This window comes from Schistocerca nitens, chromosome 8 (genome assembly GCF_023898315.1).
Source record: "Schistocerca nitens isolate TAMUIC-IGC-003100 chromosome 8, iqSchNite1.1, whole genome shotgun sequence".
Taxonomy (NCBI): Eukaryota; Metazoa; Arthropoda; class Insecta; order Orthoptera; family Acrididae; genus Schistocerca; species Schistocerca nitens.
In genome coordinates, this window is record NC_064621.1 from 458689395 (window position 1) to 458706373 (window position 16979).

General features: G+C 44.1%; 1 protein-coding gene across 1 annotated transcript in view; it reads right to left on the reverse strand.

The window, feature by feature from the left end:
- The window catches only part of LOC126199614 (lachesin-like), a gene marked incomplete at its 5' end in the record, with an annotated part of 448647 nt that overhangs the window by 364332 nt on the left and 67336 nt on the right, over nucleotides 1-16979 (reverse strand). Inside the window, one exon of the mRNA XM_049936541.1 lies at nucleotides 16736-16943. Within this exon, the coding sequence (XP_049792498.1) occupies nucleotides 16736-16943 (208 nt within the window). The remainder of the gene's footprint in view (nucleotides 1-16735; nucleotides 16944-16979) is intronic.

The following is a 16979-nucleotide window of genomic DNA, read 5'->3' on the forward strand; positions in this document are numbered from 1 at the left end:
AGGTGGCGCTCGGCGAGAATGTGGGTCGGCCGTGAGGCGTCTGACATAGTCCGCGCAGTTGCGATTATTCTGTCTACCAGATAGCGCAGTAGTTAACGCACCCGCCTAGAAATTAGGAGATCTGTAACATTATGTGATTGCCTCATCATTTTAAATCATTCACTACTCGAGCATTCGCTCGGCAACAGCTACAGTTAGCAAATAATGTTGCGAGAATCTAAAAGGTGAACGACCTGTGACGTTACGTGTTTATTGTCGAAGTGACGTCAGAGATGCAGTGAGTTACTGACTTTGAAAATCGCGGCGCGAAAAACGGACAGAAGGAGGACACTTTTACATATTCTTTTGATGTACGACATATTCTCGATGAACAGTTACTGAGTTACTCATTTTTTCTCTTTTCTCTTGTAACTTGTGTCGGACGCGCATGTCTTGCCGCCGTATTATTATTGTTAAAAATAATACTATTTTAGTGTGAAGTAAAAGTGCAATACTGCATAGCAGGAGATTTATTGTGCGACATGTATGTGAAAACGTCAAAGGAACTATTTTCATTACGAGAAGAGAAGTGACAGTCAAAACGGCATCCATTTTAAATCCTTGATTGCAGTGTAAGTACATCTGTTAAATGCGATAAATTCAGAGTTAAATGTAACTGGTGTATGGACTATTTGTTTAGTATAGAATGTATTTCCCACTCCTTCATGAAGTTATTTAATTTTCTTTATGTTTCTGCCAAATAGAGAGTTCACACTCACGAATTCTTTCGACGAAATCGGACGGAAGTTGCATGCGGCGAAATATTTTCTCCGCGCCATATTCTACTGGTAAATGCATGATAAAGTACGGTTCCTTGGGAAATTCATGTTGAGCTATCCAAAAATAATTATATTTTGAATAGGCACTTACTCTCCTCTGCAATGCAACTTCCGACTGATCAGACGATCTAACAAGAAACAGCCGCACACGGTCGGCGTTCGCAAATATATTTCCACCGCTGATGATAGCTATATGTTACAGCACAAAAGTAAACATATTGTTATAATTAGCGACTACGAACGGGGACATTTATAACTGTATGTTTATGTATACACATTACGTAAACATATCGTTATAGATCCCATGTTCGGATCCCGATTCGGCACACATTTTTACTCGTCCCTGCTGATTTCACGTAATGTTCCGATGCAACTGACATCAGTAATCCCTTTCCTTTCCTTTCTCCCCCCCTCCACCTTCAATTTACACAATAATTCTTACTCGTGCTTGAACTACACTTCCTTTCCGAAGGATCACGCACTCTGCCATCGCTAAGCAGCGGTAGGACTAAGAACCACGATAAATAACCGAAATATTAATAAGCATCATCGCACTTCCTAAATGACATACACCGAGTGCGGTGGTGCAGTGGTTAGCACACTGGACTCGCATTCGGGAGGACAACGGTTCAATCCCGCGTCCGGCCATTCTGATTTAGGTTTTCCGTGATTTTCCTAAATCGCTCCAGGCAAAAGCCAGGATGGTTCCTTATAAAGGGCACGGCCGACTTCTTTCCCCGTCCTTCCCTGATCCGATGAGACCGATGACCTCGCTGTTGTCCACATCTCGTGGTCGTGCGGTAGCGTTCTCGCTCCCCACGCCCGGGTTCCCGGGTTCGATTCCCGGCGGGGTCAGGGATTTTCTCTGCCTCGTGATGACTGGGTGTTGTGTGCTGTCCTTAGGTTAGTTAGGTTTAAGTAGTTGTAAGTTCTAGGGGACTGATGACCATAGATGTTAAGTCCCATAGTGCTCAGAGCCATTTGAACCATTTTTGAACCTCGCTGTTTGGTCTCCTCCCCCAAACAACCCAACCCAATCCAAAATGAAATATATACTGTTGTATGATTTACTATGGATGTACAGCTAAGAGACGTATTAGTACCTCAGCCTCGACCAAATCTGTACACATTCCAACAAAATAAACTTACATAATAAGAGATGGCCAGAGCAGACAGTCTCACCTTCCGATGGCACAGTGAACAGTACTGTTCCATGCTACCGGACAGAGGTTCGCAGGCAGAAACGGGAATGGGCAGAGAAAATACCAAGATATTAAATAGTTCCTTACCAGTCTCCCTAATGTCTCTTTCACAGAGACGAACATACTTTGTCTCTGAACAAAAGTTGCCTAAACCACCACAACAGTCCGCAGCTCGTGGTCGTACGGTAGCGTTCTCGCTTCCCGCGCCCGGGTTCCCGGGTTCGATTCACGGCGGGGTCAGGGATTTTCTCTGCCTCGTGATGACTGGGTGTTGTGTGATGTCCTTAGGTTAGTTAGGTTTAAGTAGTTCTAAGTTCTAGGGGACTGATGACCATAGATGTTAAGTCCCATAGTGCTCAGAGCCATTTGAACCAACCACCACAACTACAAAACAAATCCCTGCACTCGAACCAAAGTATATAGGAGCACCAAACACAGAAATTCACAGAATCTCTCTAGTTGACGAGACAAGGAAAAGCAAATGGAGACACAGAAATATAAGACTGAACGCGATACAGAAATGGAGATGGAAACACAGGACTATATATGTACTTATTTTATAGCTATAGATGAATGTGAGCCGTGCGTGGCTCGTATTCCCGCCATCGTGTATTTTACATCCCGTTTTTAACGTACTTCCACCTCACTACGTTAATTTAAATTACTACTGTCACTGATTTGCTACTTTGCCTGACCGTGAGTGGCGTTAGTAGCTCCTATCCATATATCCCCACTTGTAGTGCCAGCCGGGGTGACCGAGCGGTTCTAGGCGCCACAGTCTGGAACCGCGCGACCGCTACGGTCGGAGGTTCGAATCCTTACTTGGGCATGGATGTGTGTTACGTCCTTAGGTTAGTTATGTTTAAGTAGTTCTAAGTTCTAGGGGACTGATAAACTCAGCAGTTAAGTCCCATAGTGCTCAGAGCCATTTGAACCCACTCGTAGTATCTTTGCTTAACTGCGATTACTTCCCGGTTGTCTGTCATAAGCCAGTGAGTTCAGACAGCGAGTTCGGGTTGCCAGTCATTTGGAACGCGTCTGGAGTGCAGTCTGGACCTGCCAGGCGTGGAGTTGCAATGCGGCACTGGTGCAGTCGGATAGGAGCAGCAGTGAAGCCTGCGTCGACATGGGTCGCCCCACCATTGCCGCCACGAATCTTTGGAGCCGGGCCACGGTCTTGGTGGATCGTCGGTTGGTCGTCCAACCGGACGACGCGCTTTGCCTCGCCGATTGTTATGAGTCGGCTGTGTGTATTTGTGCGCATGGACTACCGATTTGTCTTCGTGCTTGCTTAGTTACTGTTGGGTATCGTTCAGGTCTTAGTTCAAGTGTTTGTCACGTGGTGTATGTAGTTGGTGCTAGTTCCACTGACGACAATTTTTAATGTTGTCGGCATTCGGAGACGGGTCGGTCGGTTGCTGCGGACTAGGGATCTCCGCGTCGTGCAGTCGGCTGGGGCCGCTGGTGGTCCCTGCGCAGTGTCGGAGCGTGTGTGGAGCTGTCCGATCGCTACGAGCTTCGTGGTTCACCGACCCACGACGTGAAGGTTGAGTACTTTTGAGCATTACGTTGTTGGTTACGGCGTTGCTGTTGTGGAGGTTTTCCTGTGAGCAACAACGAGTGAAGTGTACGAGATAGCCGCCATAAGGTGGAATTGATCAAATTAATTTATCCATAGTCAAGTGCACCAGCGGAATTTTCTGTCTTGTGGCCGTTAGTCTTCTGGTTACCTGCCCTGGCCACTAACGTAGTTTTTAGGCTGTGTCTTTTTCTCACCTGTTGTTGCTGCCCAACATGGTGTGTAGTTTTGGCAGCCCAGTTCACATATGCGTTTGTTTGGGGATAGTGATACTTGTAATTATTTTTTTGGGCTTTGATTTCTCGTGTACTCCGTCGTGGCAAGCAAGCGGTTCGTCGGTCGGTCCGTGACTGTCCCTTGGTTGGCTCAGACGAATCGAGTGTTGTTGGGCTCACCACCTGTCTCGCGTATGTGAAGGAGGGCAGACCGATTCCCTGGAGGCTCCTGAGTGCTGTTCCGTTAATTATTCTTTGGCAGTGTTAATGTTGTTCTAATTTGTTTTAAAAGGTTTTTTTGGGGCTTTATATTTTCAATTGAGCAAAGTTAATTGAGGGCCTTCAGCCCTGGAAACATGTTCTCAGAGTTTCCTTCAAGTCCAAACATAATTGCCTTCTGCTCTTGAAAGGTTATTGTAATTTCCTCTGAAAGATTTTACAAGTTATTGTTGGCCTTTAGCCGTTGGTGTTGCAAAATGCAAATTTGTAAACTTAATGTATTGTTTTACCGATTGCTGCAATATATATATTTCGTTAATTTTCAGAATTTAATTTTTTGGCCTTCAGCCATCTTATTGTGTTTGTTTATCTCTTTCTGTGCACCTTGCCGGCCATCAGGCCTTTTAGCATCTTAATACATTGTGGGCTTCTGCCTTTAGTATTCATAATAGTATATTCGGAATTTTGAAGATTTAATCCGGCGGCCTTCAGCCGCTCCGCATGCTAATCTCATATATGTATACCATTTGTCTTACTCGTAAATTTAACTGTGTGTCATGTCTTTTCAAAATTGAACTTATTCTAAAGCATCTGTTTGGAGGCCTTCAGCCGCGAAGCAAATTTAATTCTTTCAATAGTGTATTTGTGAACTAAATGATAATAAATTACAATTGTGAAATGAAACCGACCGCAACTCCCTTGGCCCTTTCCACGACCCTAATTACCTGTTAGCCCTGAGTGATTTAGTATAATTGAGAAATGAAAATATTTTTCAATAAAAGTGCCAATGTGGCTGTCTTGAAATACTCCGCTGCTCATCCTTTTCCCCAGAATCGAAAGCACAAACATAGAGATCAGTAAAGTGGCATATACACTAACTAGATGGAACATTATGACCACCTACCTTTTATCAATATAAATCCATCCAGGTGATAGCAGCATCACCCGGCATGACACACGCACGGAGCATGTAGTATCAGTGGGCAAGCTGTCAGAGTGTACATCGGGGAAAGCGTACGATGTATCTAAGTTTGACCGAGTGTGACTGTGATAGCACGGAAGCTCGTCGCGAGCATTTCGGAAGCTGCACGACTTATCGGATGTTCGAGGAGTGGTGAGTGTCTTCCACTACCAAGGTGTAACCACGTCCAGATGTTGTGGAATTGAGAGGCTACCCCTCATTACAGATGTCGTACGTCGTAGGCAGGGCAGACTGGAGAAAACAGGACAGGTGGTGAGCTCTGGTCGAACTAACATCAGGGTTAATGACTGGGCAGAGAACGAGTGTGTCTGAACAAAGAGTGCACCGAACACTTCCAGCGATCGGCCTCCGCAGGCGACGAGCCACGCATGTGCCAATGTTAACATCGCGACATCGGCATCTACGACTGAGATGGGCACGTGACCATCGGCATCAGGCGTTCTCGCAGTGGCAGAGCGTTGCGTGGTCTGATGAATCTCGATACCTACTTTATCATGCCGATAGGACGACGCGAATCCGTCGTCTCCCTGGGGAACAGTTTCTTGTCACCTGTATTGACGCAATATGACAAGCTGGCGGCGTCCCATTACGCTCTGGAGAACATTCACGTTGGCATCCATGGGTCCGATGCAACAGTATTGTACACTGGTTGCAAACCACGTACACCGCTTCATGATGATCCTGTTTTCCGCTGGCGTTTTTCAGGAACAAATGCTCCATTTCACAAGGCCAAGGTGATGGAGTGGTTCGAGGAACACAGTGGCGAGATCCACGGATCCTGATCTGTACCCGATCGAACACATCTGGGATGTGTTTCAACATGGGGTCAGAGCTGATGGAACCCCTCCCAGGAATTTACTGGAATTAAGTGACTTATTTGTGCAGGTGTGGTGCCATCTCCTACCAGCGACATATGAAGGCCTCATTGCTTCCATGCCACGAGGCGCTGCCACTGTTATTCGTGCCAAAAATTGACCATACCGGCTATCAGGTAGGCGGTCATAGTGTTCTCGAGTCAGTACAGATAGGCTGCTGGCAGCTCAGTAGATTCCATTACCGCCTCACATTGAAACATTTCAGTTTTTCCAAACAACTTTACGTACCGTTGTGCTATAGAGGGTAGTTAACAAACTGGTATCTCAAAAGTGACTAATACAGTAGCATCCATTTGGTAGCACTGTCTGACGAAACGTATAACGACACTGGGTATAACGACAGACGAACCCGCCAGTGTAAAATGACAAAACGAGGAGGGAGGGGGAGGGTAATGGGCGTGTTCTAAGCATTAAAGTAGTAACGGGAAAATGGGTCAGTCTTCAGCACTAAGTCACTCCGAACATAGGCTAGTCATTCGATGCCACCTGAGCAGCAAGCCCATCAGTGATGATTCAATCCTTCTAAAGCTGCCAAAGTCGATTCTTGCCGATGTGATCGTGAAGTGGAAACAAGGAGCATCAACCAAAGATAGAACAAGACCAGACAGACCACGTGTGCTGACGGATAGGGACGGTAAGCACCACAGATGATGATGAAATCAGTTGGATACCTACCACCGGCAGCGCACGTAGCACAATGACTGTGTGCATGGAGTTAAAATGAATGGAGTCCAGTGGTCGGGGAGCTCCTCATCTCTGGAGTCAGTGCCAAGCGACGTTCTAGGTGATGTAAAGAGAGACAGTGGATGGCTCGAAACGAGTGATTTGGAGTAACGAGTCACGCTATATGCTGTGTAAGTCTAATGAAAGGGGATTTTGGGTTTTCGAATGCCTGGACAACGTTATCTGCCATTATCTGTACTGCCAACAGTGAAATAGAGAGGAGGTGGTGTTACTTTATGTAAATGTTTTTCGTTATTAGGGTGTGCTCCCCTCATTACGCTTAAGAAATCACTACATACCGAAGGGTATGAACACATTTCACATCATTGCCTACTGAGTACGGGATAGAACCGTTTCAGAGACATAACAGTGCACTCGTTATAAACCTGCATCACTGAGCCAGTGGTTTGTGCCCAATAATATGCTAGTCCTGACCTAAACCCAGTGGGACGTCTATCGTCTCTCCAGAAGTCAGCATAAAACATGCTTACCTTTTCTGGTTTCGGCTCTTGAGAAACAATGGGCTGCCAATCCTCTACCGACACTGACTACTCATTGGGAGGATCGCAAGCAGAGTACAAGCCGTCAACCACACTAATGTCCACTAACAGTGTTCCAACAGTGCATCGATTATAATCACAGTTTTCCTGGAAATTGGGTTATCCTTCGGATTTCCTGCGACGAGTTTTCAGTAGCTTCAGCGTTTGACTTACACAGAAAACTATTCTCCCCTTCAGGATAAATTTTGTTCTAGTATTTATAAAATGGCGACAAGAGCAATCATGGTGCATTTCATTCCACTTCAGAAACCTCTACAACACGCTGGTAGTCAGTTTAAGGACGAGTTTATGGTACTATAAAAGCAACCTACTGATGGACGGTCGGTGACCGAAGTGCCCCTGTCTTTAACGTATATTTATAAAACAGCATTTATGAACCAGTTCTGAAGGCTTGAACTTACTTTCCACAGATTGGTCCAAACCTACACGGCCGTGGAATGACTTTTTAACTAATACAAAAATGCAGATACTTTCATAGAAGTGTGTCCTAAAATATCACTGTAACGTACCCTTACCCTTCAGGTAAGTGACACATTGCAGCGAATATTGTAGACTACCGCGACCGACGCATGTACAGAATGGAAAGGATATATCGTAAGAATATCTTTTTGCTTACATTCGAAACTCTAGAGATGAGCAATTAGCACTTCCATAACACTTCGTCAGCCATTAACCAGAAAAATATACACAGGCGTACAGTTTTTATTTCAGTTAGAATATCTGAAAAGGATGAGTGGAAGCACTCATGCTTTTCACATCTTCTAACTGAAATAAAAACTGTACGGCTGTGTATATTTTTCTGGTCGATGGCTGACGAAGTGTTGTGGAAGTGCAAATTGCTCGTCTCTTGAGTGACTGCTGCAGTCTCCTCCGAACGAGTCCTTATTACTAACAAACTTCAAAATTTTATTTTTGTGGGCGTCCACAGCCTCAACGTGTTTTGAAAATGAAACATGATCTAAGTACGCTGTTATCTTGTTATTAACTGTGCGATCCGACAATTTCAAACTTGAATCATATTCAATCATGTATTTTAAGCTTACAGCTTCATTTTGCATTGTAATTGATAGCTAGTACACTTGTACTTGTAAAATTAAGCGGGAAGTTACGTATACGTGCTTGAAAATCACCCAAGCTGCAAAATGGGCAATTTTACAGATGATACAGGGAATCAATCTATTTTGGCATATTTTTAATTTTTATTAACAAATTCCCAGATAATGTATATATAAAGCCGTGCTTACGTAGAGTTAGTAGGAGATCCGAAATAATAGAAAATGGCCTCCAGGGACTAAGATCGACGATTATTAACAGTGACCTACACTCGACTAAAGATATTCTTCGTCAGTACCTACCATACGACAGTGTCGGAAGTAACGTAGTGAAGGTAAACAAAGTAGTTCACCTTCCGTATTGCTGTGTAATCGGTAGTATTTTATAGTGAAGACAACAATAATTCTGTCTTTCTTGAAAATAATTTTCCAAGGATTTTAAACACCTACTTTTTAACAATAAATAAAACTGTTCCACTTTGTGGGTTATTTCATTTTCTTGTGGTAAGACTCTGCCATGTCAGATACTTTATGCGCTGTGCTTTGCTGGTGTAAAACTACTCTATTTGGCAAAAGATTTATATCATGCTCCATTACTTCTCCAATAACACTTCCCTCATATACAAACAGAAAGAAATAATCTTGATGGCTGCTCTCTCCTCTTCCTCATTCCTCCCTTACCTTTTCTACAACTCTCCGTTTGCAACCAACTCTGCATCATTACAAACACATACAGTTTCGTTCTCATTGAAGGACAATCTTATGTTTGGTATATCCAAACAGTTTCAGAACTCCACACTCCCCTTTATATTCCTTGGCTTATATTTTTCCATTCCCTTATCTACAATGGCATTCCAACTATCTTTCACTATAGAATCTCCATCCACCTTAAAGAAATTAACATATTCCCGCATTTCTTCATATTGTTTAGCACACTCAAATCGGATTCTGGACGATTACGTTTCAAATCGTCGCCCATCAAAATCTAGGATTTTCGCTCCAGACACATGCCGGAAAGATTCCTTTGAAAGGGCAGGGCTAATTTCTTTCCCCATCTTTGAAATATTCAGAGCGACTGCTCCATCTTGAACAATATCTGTGCTGACGGGAAGTTAAGCCCTAATCTTCATTCCTTCCTGCCTTCTGCACCATCTCCTTGTGATGTGAACATCAGATCAGTGGTAGTTAGTGGTGATCCATATTCCGGCTTGTAGTTCGCCGTATGTGAAGTTTTAAATTAAAAATAACTGAAAAGAAACCACTCACAGTAATGGCTCAGTCGTAGTTACTTTTTGACTGCAAAAGTCTGATACAACAGTACTGCTGCCAAACATAGTATAGGTAAGCGCCTGTCCTGTCGGAAAAAATGGTCTTGAGTTACGTTAATAAATGATACAGATAATTTCTATTTTAGGCGAAAATGTGTCAATGTTAGTGATGTTTATTAAAATCAAAAAATAGGGGCACAATAGAGATACTGAAATTTTATCCTCCTGTATACCTAATGAGAGAAATGGGGTACATCCTCGAGTGCGATCAGACACTCACAAGATTCTTAACAAAAGTAGTTCTATCAGAAACAGCGTATATGCAAAAAGAACAAACAAATGTATCAATCCATAACCAATCCTCTATAGATACCCAAAGGAAGATATGTCGTAGGATTTTACTTGACTTAGCAGTTATTTATATATTATATATTTATATAACCTTCGACTGAGAGAAATATTTAAGACACATCTATAATAGGCTGAGGCATGTGCTGTGGAATGGAAACCAAATCAACTTGATGCAGAAAGCTACACTGACGAAAAAAAGTCGGTAACACCAAAAAATAATAATTTCAGGAATATTTTTGTGTACGGTACGTATGTAGCTGATTAACGTTTCAAGATCACAGGTTAATGTAGCCCGAGGTAAGCCAGCGGAAATGTGAAATGCTGATACATTAGTAACCGGTGTAATTGCAAAATGTTGAAAGCAAGCACGTAAACGCGCATGTATTCTGTCGTACAGGTGCTCGATCACAGTTCAGGTTGCAATTGCAGTTGATCGGTAAATATAGAAAAGGTTATTATTTTTTGTGGAGGACGCTGGAGTTGACATCCGATGATGTTCCATATGTGCTCGATTAAAGACATATGGTGATCGAGCAGGTCAGGACAACATGTCAGCACTCTGTAGAGCACGTTTGTTTACAACAGCGGTATGTGAGCGAGCGTTATCCTGTTGGAAAAGACCGCCATGAATGTTGTTCACGAATGGTAGCACAACAGGTCGAATCACCGGATGGATATACAAATTTGCAGTCAGGGTGCGTACGAAATCACTCCAGGTGTATGTCCAGTGTGTCCATCCGCAGGTAGGTTTTTTGCAGGACTCAACTGTCCTCCTTCTAGTTAACACACGATCATCTTTGGCACCGAGGCAGAACCTACTTTCATCAGAAAACAGAACACTCCCAACCTGCCTCCCAATAAGCTCTGACTTGACACCACTGAAGTCTCAAACAGTGGTGGTTAGGGGGTCCATGGAATGCACGCCAGAAGTTCATGAAGTAACCGATTTGTAACAGTTCGTTGTCTGACTGTTGTGCCAACTGCTCCTCAAATTCCTGTTGCAGATGCTGTGCGTTGCACCAAAGCCATACGCCAAACACGATGGTCTTCCCTCTCGGTAGTTCTACGTGCCTCCCGAAGACTGATCTTGCAACCATACATTCCCATGGCCATCGCTAGCAGCACTAATGTACAGTGGCTATAATCACAGAAGGAACATCCAACTTCTTTTAACCCTATTATACGACCTTGTTCAAAGTCAGTGAGGTGTTGATAATGGCGTCTTTGTCGCCTCAAGAGCATCCGTGACTAACATCCACTCACCACGTAAAGTCTCAAAGGTAACTGAAGCTCACGACCGCTACAGCGCATATTTAAAGCAAATATGATTTGCATCCTTATGGTTGCGCTACTAGGGCCACTCTTATACGATTGGTGCGAAATCTGGATGGATGTAGAAAAAAAGTCTAAGACCTTTAGTTTTTGTCGCACCATTTCATCGTCGAGTTGCGATTTTTTTTACATCGGTATATTTATGATATCATTAACGACAGGATCGCTAGCTTCAATTTGTGGCCCAGTCTTTTGGGGTGATACATTTGAGGTACAACAGAAAAAAATTGGAAATATGACAGAAAAATACCCTGGAATGCGTGAGGTGACGATTACCCGCTGCCTGTAAAGGAAACTTGTTAAGGAGGCAGAGAGCAAATTCCAGTTGGTTGCTCAAACGAAAGTTCATAGAGGAATGCTCGGAAGAAGTCAAAATCCTTCAAATAAAATGAGTCAGGAGCTGAGGGAGAAAGCTGCCAGGATAAATATGATTATGCAGATAACCGGGATACATAACTGGTTTTGCAGCAGTCAGCGAAAACCCTCCAAGTATTGTGCAATGAAAACCTTTTTCGCGTAAAGCGAGTGAGTCCACACGGATTCTACACATTCAACCGTAGAAAAGCACAGCGCAAGACTTAAAGTCAACATAACTACGTAATTTGCTCCCTGCGCTGACCTGGAAAGTTTATTTAACAAGTTGTGTTTAATCTATGTTTCAAGCTTCTACAGTAATATTTGAGGGTGATTATCCCATTAAGGGCGACTCTTACGTAGGTTGGTGGGTCTATATTTGGTTGTGTGTTTCCATGTAAGATGACGCTTACTTGCCATCCAACTTCTTCGTTTTGTAAATGTAATGTCGTTGCCTGTATCTTTGATGGACTATTGTCCACATGATTGTTTCCATAGTGGTCATGGGGACTTTTTATTATCCTCCATAGAGCCCTCTCTACATTACATTACTACGTACTTCGAACAAAGTCTCAGTCTACAGGAAAGACTGGATGTTATGAGGGCGGGTTTGGTCATTAGTACACTTGTTTGAGATGTAATGTGCTTCTGATCACTTCATCTATTGTGCTTGATGTGTAACGCAACACAAGGCATCATGTTATTCATAGAGAATGACATTATCTTGAAAACACCAACATTGTTTGTTATTTAAAAAAAAGTTTCATATTAGGATTCCATTTTACATTGTGTAATATTCGCCTGTTAGATCAACGAATATGACACTGTAATTTTCTCATTGTCGTACACATCCTTTATCCTGGTTGGTTACAATTAAACTGACGACGTTCTGAGTGATGCAACGCGGGCTGTATACATCGAAGGAGGCTGCAACACCTTAGGTATGTTCATTAATCAGTGCGCACGCGGATACGCTGAAAAAATATTAGTTTGGTGCTTACGTTCGTGGCTTTCCTCCACAAGTTTTATAAACAGAAGAGATGCACTTAACAGAGACTTAATCATCAATAACATATTTTCCTCCATTATTCACAACGCTCTATCAATGCTGGGGTAACTTTTCGATTCAATAACACTAGGAACCACGTGAATTTGAGGCGAAGAACTCGTCGAGCCATGTTCTGAGCGCATTTTAAACCGGAGAGGTATTTGCTTGAAGATTTTTGGATAGGAGGGCGAAAAAGGTGGAAATCTGAGGGAGCAAGAGCAGGTGAGTAAGCTGGATGCGGAATGGCTTCCCAACCCCACAGTTTTTTGTCAGTCTACCAGAATGCAGGCGGGCAGTCTTCCTAGTAGTTGTTCTTGGATAGCGTCTGCAAGATGTCTCAGTTGCTAACAGTAAATGTCTGTTGTGAGGGTTACACCTCGGGTAGATAGTTCCTTTTTGGCTCAGTCATTCCTTTCTTTCCCTTATATTAGCACCGCTTTTGTTCACGAGCCAACTGATGATCAGAAAAAACAGAAATGCACATATGGCTACCCACAAATTTTTGTGATTTTGGCTTAGAGCGTGCAGTACACATGCACCACATTTTTTAACCTTTCCCCATTGCCTGCAAAAGTCCCAAGATGGTGAAATGATTACAGTTCATTATATCTCGCAGTTCTCGAGTAAACTGACATGGATCATCATGGATTAATGGGAATAAACGATCTTCACCAAACCGTGAAGGTCTTCCTTAGAATATTTTCTTGTCGTGATCTATCCAATGCCATGATCCCATACATGTCGCAGATCTTTCTGGCTGCTTCCACTGTTGTCAGCGCTCTACTGAACTCAAGCAGAAGAATTTCAGGAAAATGTTTAATTTCTCTACTTGGCAGCTCACAGCTCCGCTACCTATTTCAAAATGACAAATTGACAGTCCATAATCTCAGATACCAATAGTGAACTAAAAATGAAAAACCAATAACAAACGGAATAACAAAGTGCAAAACAGAGACGCTACCAACTTATGTATTAACCTGCTAATTGCTGTATCTTCCACCAGGTGAAAATATGACGCTGTAAGCACTCTGAAATTCAATATTTTCTGTTTTGACGTCATTACTCTGTATGTCGCTTGGCGACACGTGATGATATGAAGTGTTACAAAGGTTGTTGTTTTCCATAAGAAACGCGATGGCTATTGAGATGGAAGACCGTGTACTGCAGCTAAATTTGTTTTATCTGACCGGCAGCAATAGCGGCGCTGGATTTTGGGAATAATTCCGACAGAAATGGCCTCTAAGAGAGGTATGTCAATAAATGGGCTAAAGAATATGATCAAGAAATTTGAAGGAATGAGTGAATTAGACGGTGCAGCATGGAAAGGGAAGTGGCCCATTCCGAAAGCAGTTGTCGGTGAAGTTGCTGTAACTATAGCCTACCATGCAGCACATGTCTAAAATTCCGAAACAGTGCTCGAGTTGTGCCTCGAGAATGTCTCTCTAACCTGTTCCACAGTCCAAAGTTTTGCGGAGTGTTTTACACTGATGCCCCTACAAGACTGATAATGTGCATCAACTGAAGCCCCAAAGAACTGACTATTCCCCTTGTGTTTTGGCACGCATGGAAATGGCCGAGAAATATTTTCTGGATGGACGAGGCGCATTTTAATCCGCGTGGATCCATTAATGCACAGCATTGTCCAATATGAGGTTTTGCTCCGCGACATGTTGATCAGGAACATCCACTGCACTCAACGTATGTCGCTGTGTGGAGATGTGGCTGTGTGGAGTGGTTCCACGAGCTCCTTCATTCCCAGTCCGTATTTATTCGCCGAGATGACACCTCGTGGGCCTGTTAGGCGTACAGTGACACCTGCACATTATAAGTTCCTCCTTCTACAAGACGTTACTCCAGCTTTACATGAACGCAACTGTGCCCACACCAACACTTTCTGCAAGATGGAGTGACACCATACATCGCTTGCCAGGTGAAACATTTGCTTAGAGATATCTTCAGAAACCATCGCATCACCTCAACGCAATATTAGATTTGTAGTCTTCCAGATCCCTTGACTAATATTCATGTAACTTTTGCATGTGGGATTATCTGAATGTCCGTGCCTGTCAGGGATGTAACCGGGCCCTTCCTGAACTAAAGGATCACACAACACTCCGATTGCTTACAGCTCCATATTTTTACCATTTGGCTGACAACGTCCTAGGCTGATTCAGCGTTCGGCGATGTATACAGCCCGCAATGCAGCACTTTGATCTCCGTCAGTTATAAAACACATATTAAAAAAGTTTTGCATCAACTCGGTTCCGAGAATTCCGGAACCTCTACAGAAAATTGGAATAGAGACCAACATAAAAATCATTTCCGCCCTTTTTATTGCTCATGATAACTACACATTGCCTGTTGTACCACCATACAGAGAGACCTTCAGAGGTGGTTATCCAGATATCTGTACACACCGCTACTTTTAATACCCAGTAGCACGTCCTCTTGCACGGATTCGTGCCTGTATTCGTCGTGGCATACTATCCACAAGTTCATGGAAGCACTGTTGGTCCAGGTTGTCCCACTCCTCAACGGCGATTCGGCGTAGATCCCTCAGAGTGGTTGGTGGGTCACGTTGTCCATGAACAGCCCTTTTCAATTTATCCCAGGCATGTTTGATAGGGTCCATGTCAGGAGAACACGCTGGGCACTCTAGTCGAGCGATGTCGTTATCCTGAAGGAAGCCATTCACAAGATGGGCACGACGGGGGTGCGAATTGTCGTCCATGAAGACGAATGTCTCGCCAATATGCTGCCGATATGGTTGTAATATCGGTCGGAGGACGGAATTCACGTATCGTACAGCCGTCACGGCGCCTTCCATGACCACGAGCCGCGTACATCGGCCCCACATAATGCCACCCCAAAACAGCAGTGTGTATAAGGCGTTCAGCCTGACTTGGTTGCCCCCAAAGAGGCCTCCGACGATTGTCTGGCTGAAAGCATATGAGACTCTCAGCGGTGAAGAAAATGTGATGCCAATCCTGCACGGTCCATTCGACATGTTGTTGGGCCCTGTTGTTGGGCCCATGTGTACCGCGATTGATAGTGTCGTGGTTGCAAAGATGGACATCGGCATGGACGTCGGGAGTGGAGTTGCGCATCATGCAGCCTATTGCTCACAGTTCGAGTCGTAACACGACGTCATGTGGCTGCGCGAAAAGCATTATTCAACATGATGGCGTTGCTGTCAGGATTCCTCCTTGCCATAACCTTTAAATAGCGGTCATCCACTGCAGTAGCAGCCCTTGGGCGGCCTGAACGCGGCATGTCATCGACAGTTCCTCTCTCTATCTCCTCCATGTCGGAAGAACATCGCTTTGGTTCACTTCCCTTGTTGAGAGCCCTTCCTGGCACAAAGTACGAATGTGGACGCTATCGAACCGCCGTATTGACCGTCTAGGCATGGCTGAACTACAGACAACACGAGCCGTGTACCTCCTTCCTGGTGGAATTACTGGAACTGATCGTCTGTCGGACCGCCTCCTTCTAATAGGCGTTGCTCATGCATGGTTGTTTACATGTTGGGGGGCGGGGGGGGGTTAGCGACATTTCTGAACAGTCAAATTGACTGTGTCTGTGATATAATGTCCACAGTCACTGTCTATTTTCAGTTCTGGGAACCGAGAGTTGGCTAACCTTTTTTGATGTGAGTACAACCAAGCGGTAGATTGAATAAAATTCATTACTTGTCCTATTAATGAATTAAATCTCCTGAATGTGATTTCTTTCAGTATAAGTTCGGATTCTACCACCGTTAAGAGATATGTCATGATTATAGGTTCTGAGGTTTCGTACACCTGACATTGCTGTTCGTTACATATCGACGAAGACATATACGAACCTGCATGTGGTACTGGTTGAGCAGAGTGTATGGCAGTGGCTAATTTCTTGGCTAATTTCTCTAACAAAGATGGTCTTTCTTAAGACCAGCTATTACTGTGATATCGATAAACCAATAAAAGTGAGCAAGAAGACGTGCAATGACTGCATAACCAGAGTGGCTTGTTTCGATTTAACATGATGTGCAGTGGTAAGTAATTTCAGATACGACCGTACTGATTTATTGGACTGCAGGTATATGCTAGCGATCGTAGCGACTGCAACGCGGAACAGTGAGAGCACAGTGTTCAGTTGTCAGCTGGAGGACTCACCGTGCACGTCGAGGCAGCCGAGCTGCTTCTTCATGACGCTGGTGTTGATCTGGCACATGTAGCAGCCGCGGTCCGTCTCCTTGACGTGCCGGATGTGCAGCCGCCACGTGCGCTGGTTGTCGTGGGTGGACGTGATGCGCGCGTTGTGTGTCACCACCTTGTCGTGGAGGGTCAGCACCGTCTGGTCCTCGGCTCGCAGCCATCCCACCTGTCCGTGAGAACAAACACACACACGCAAATTAAC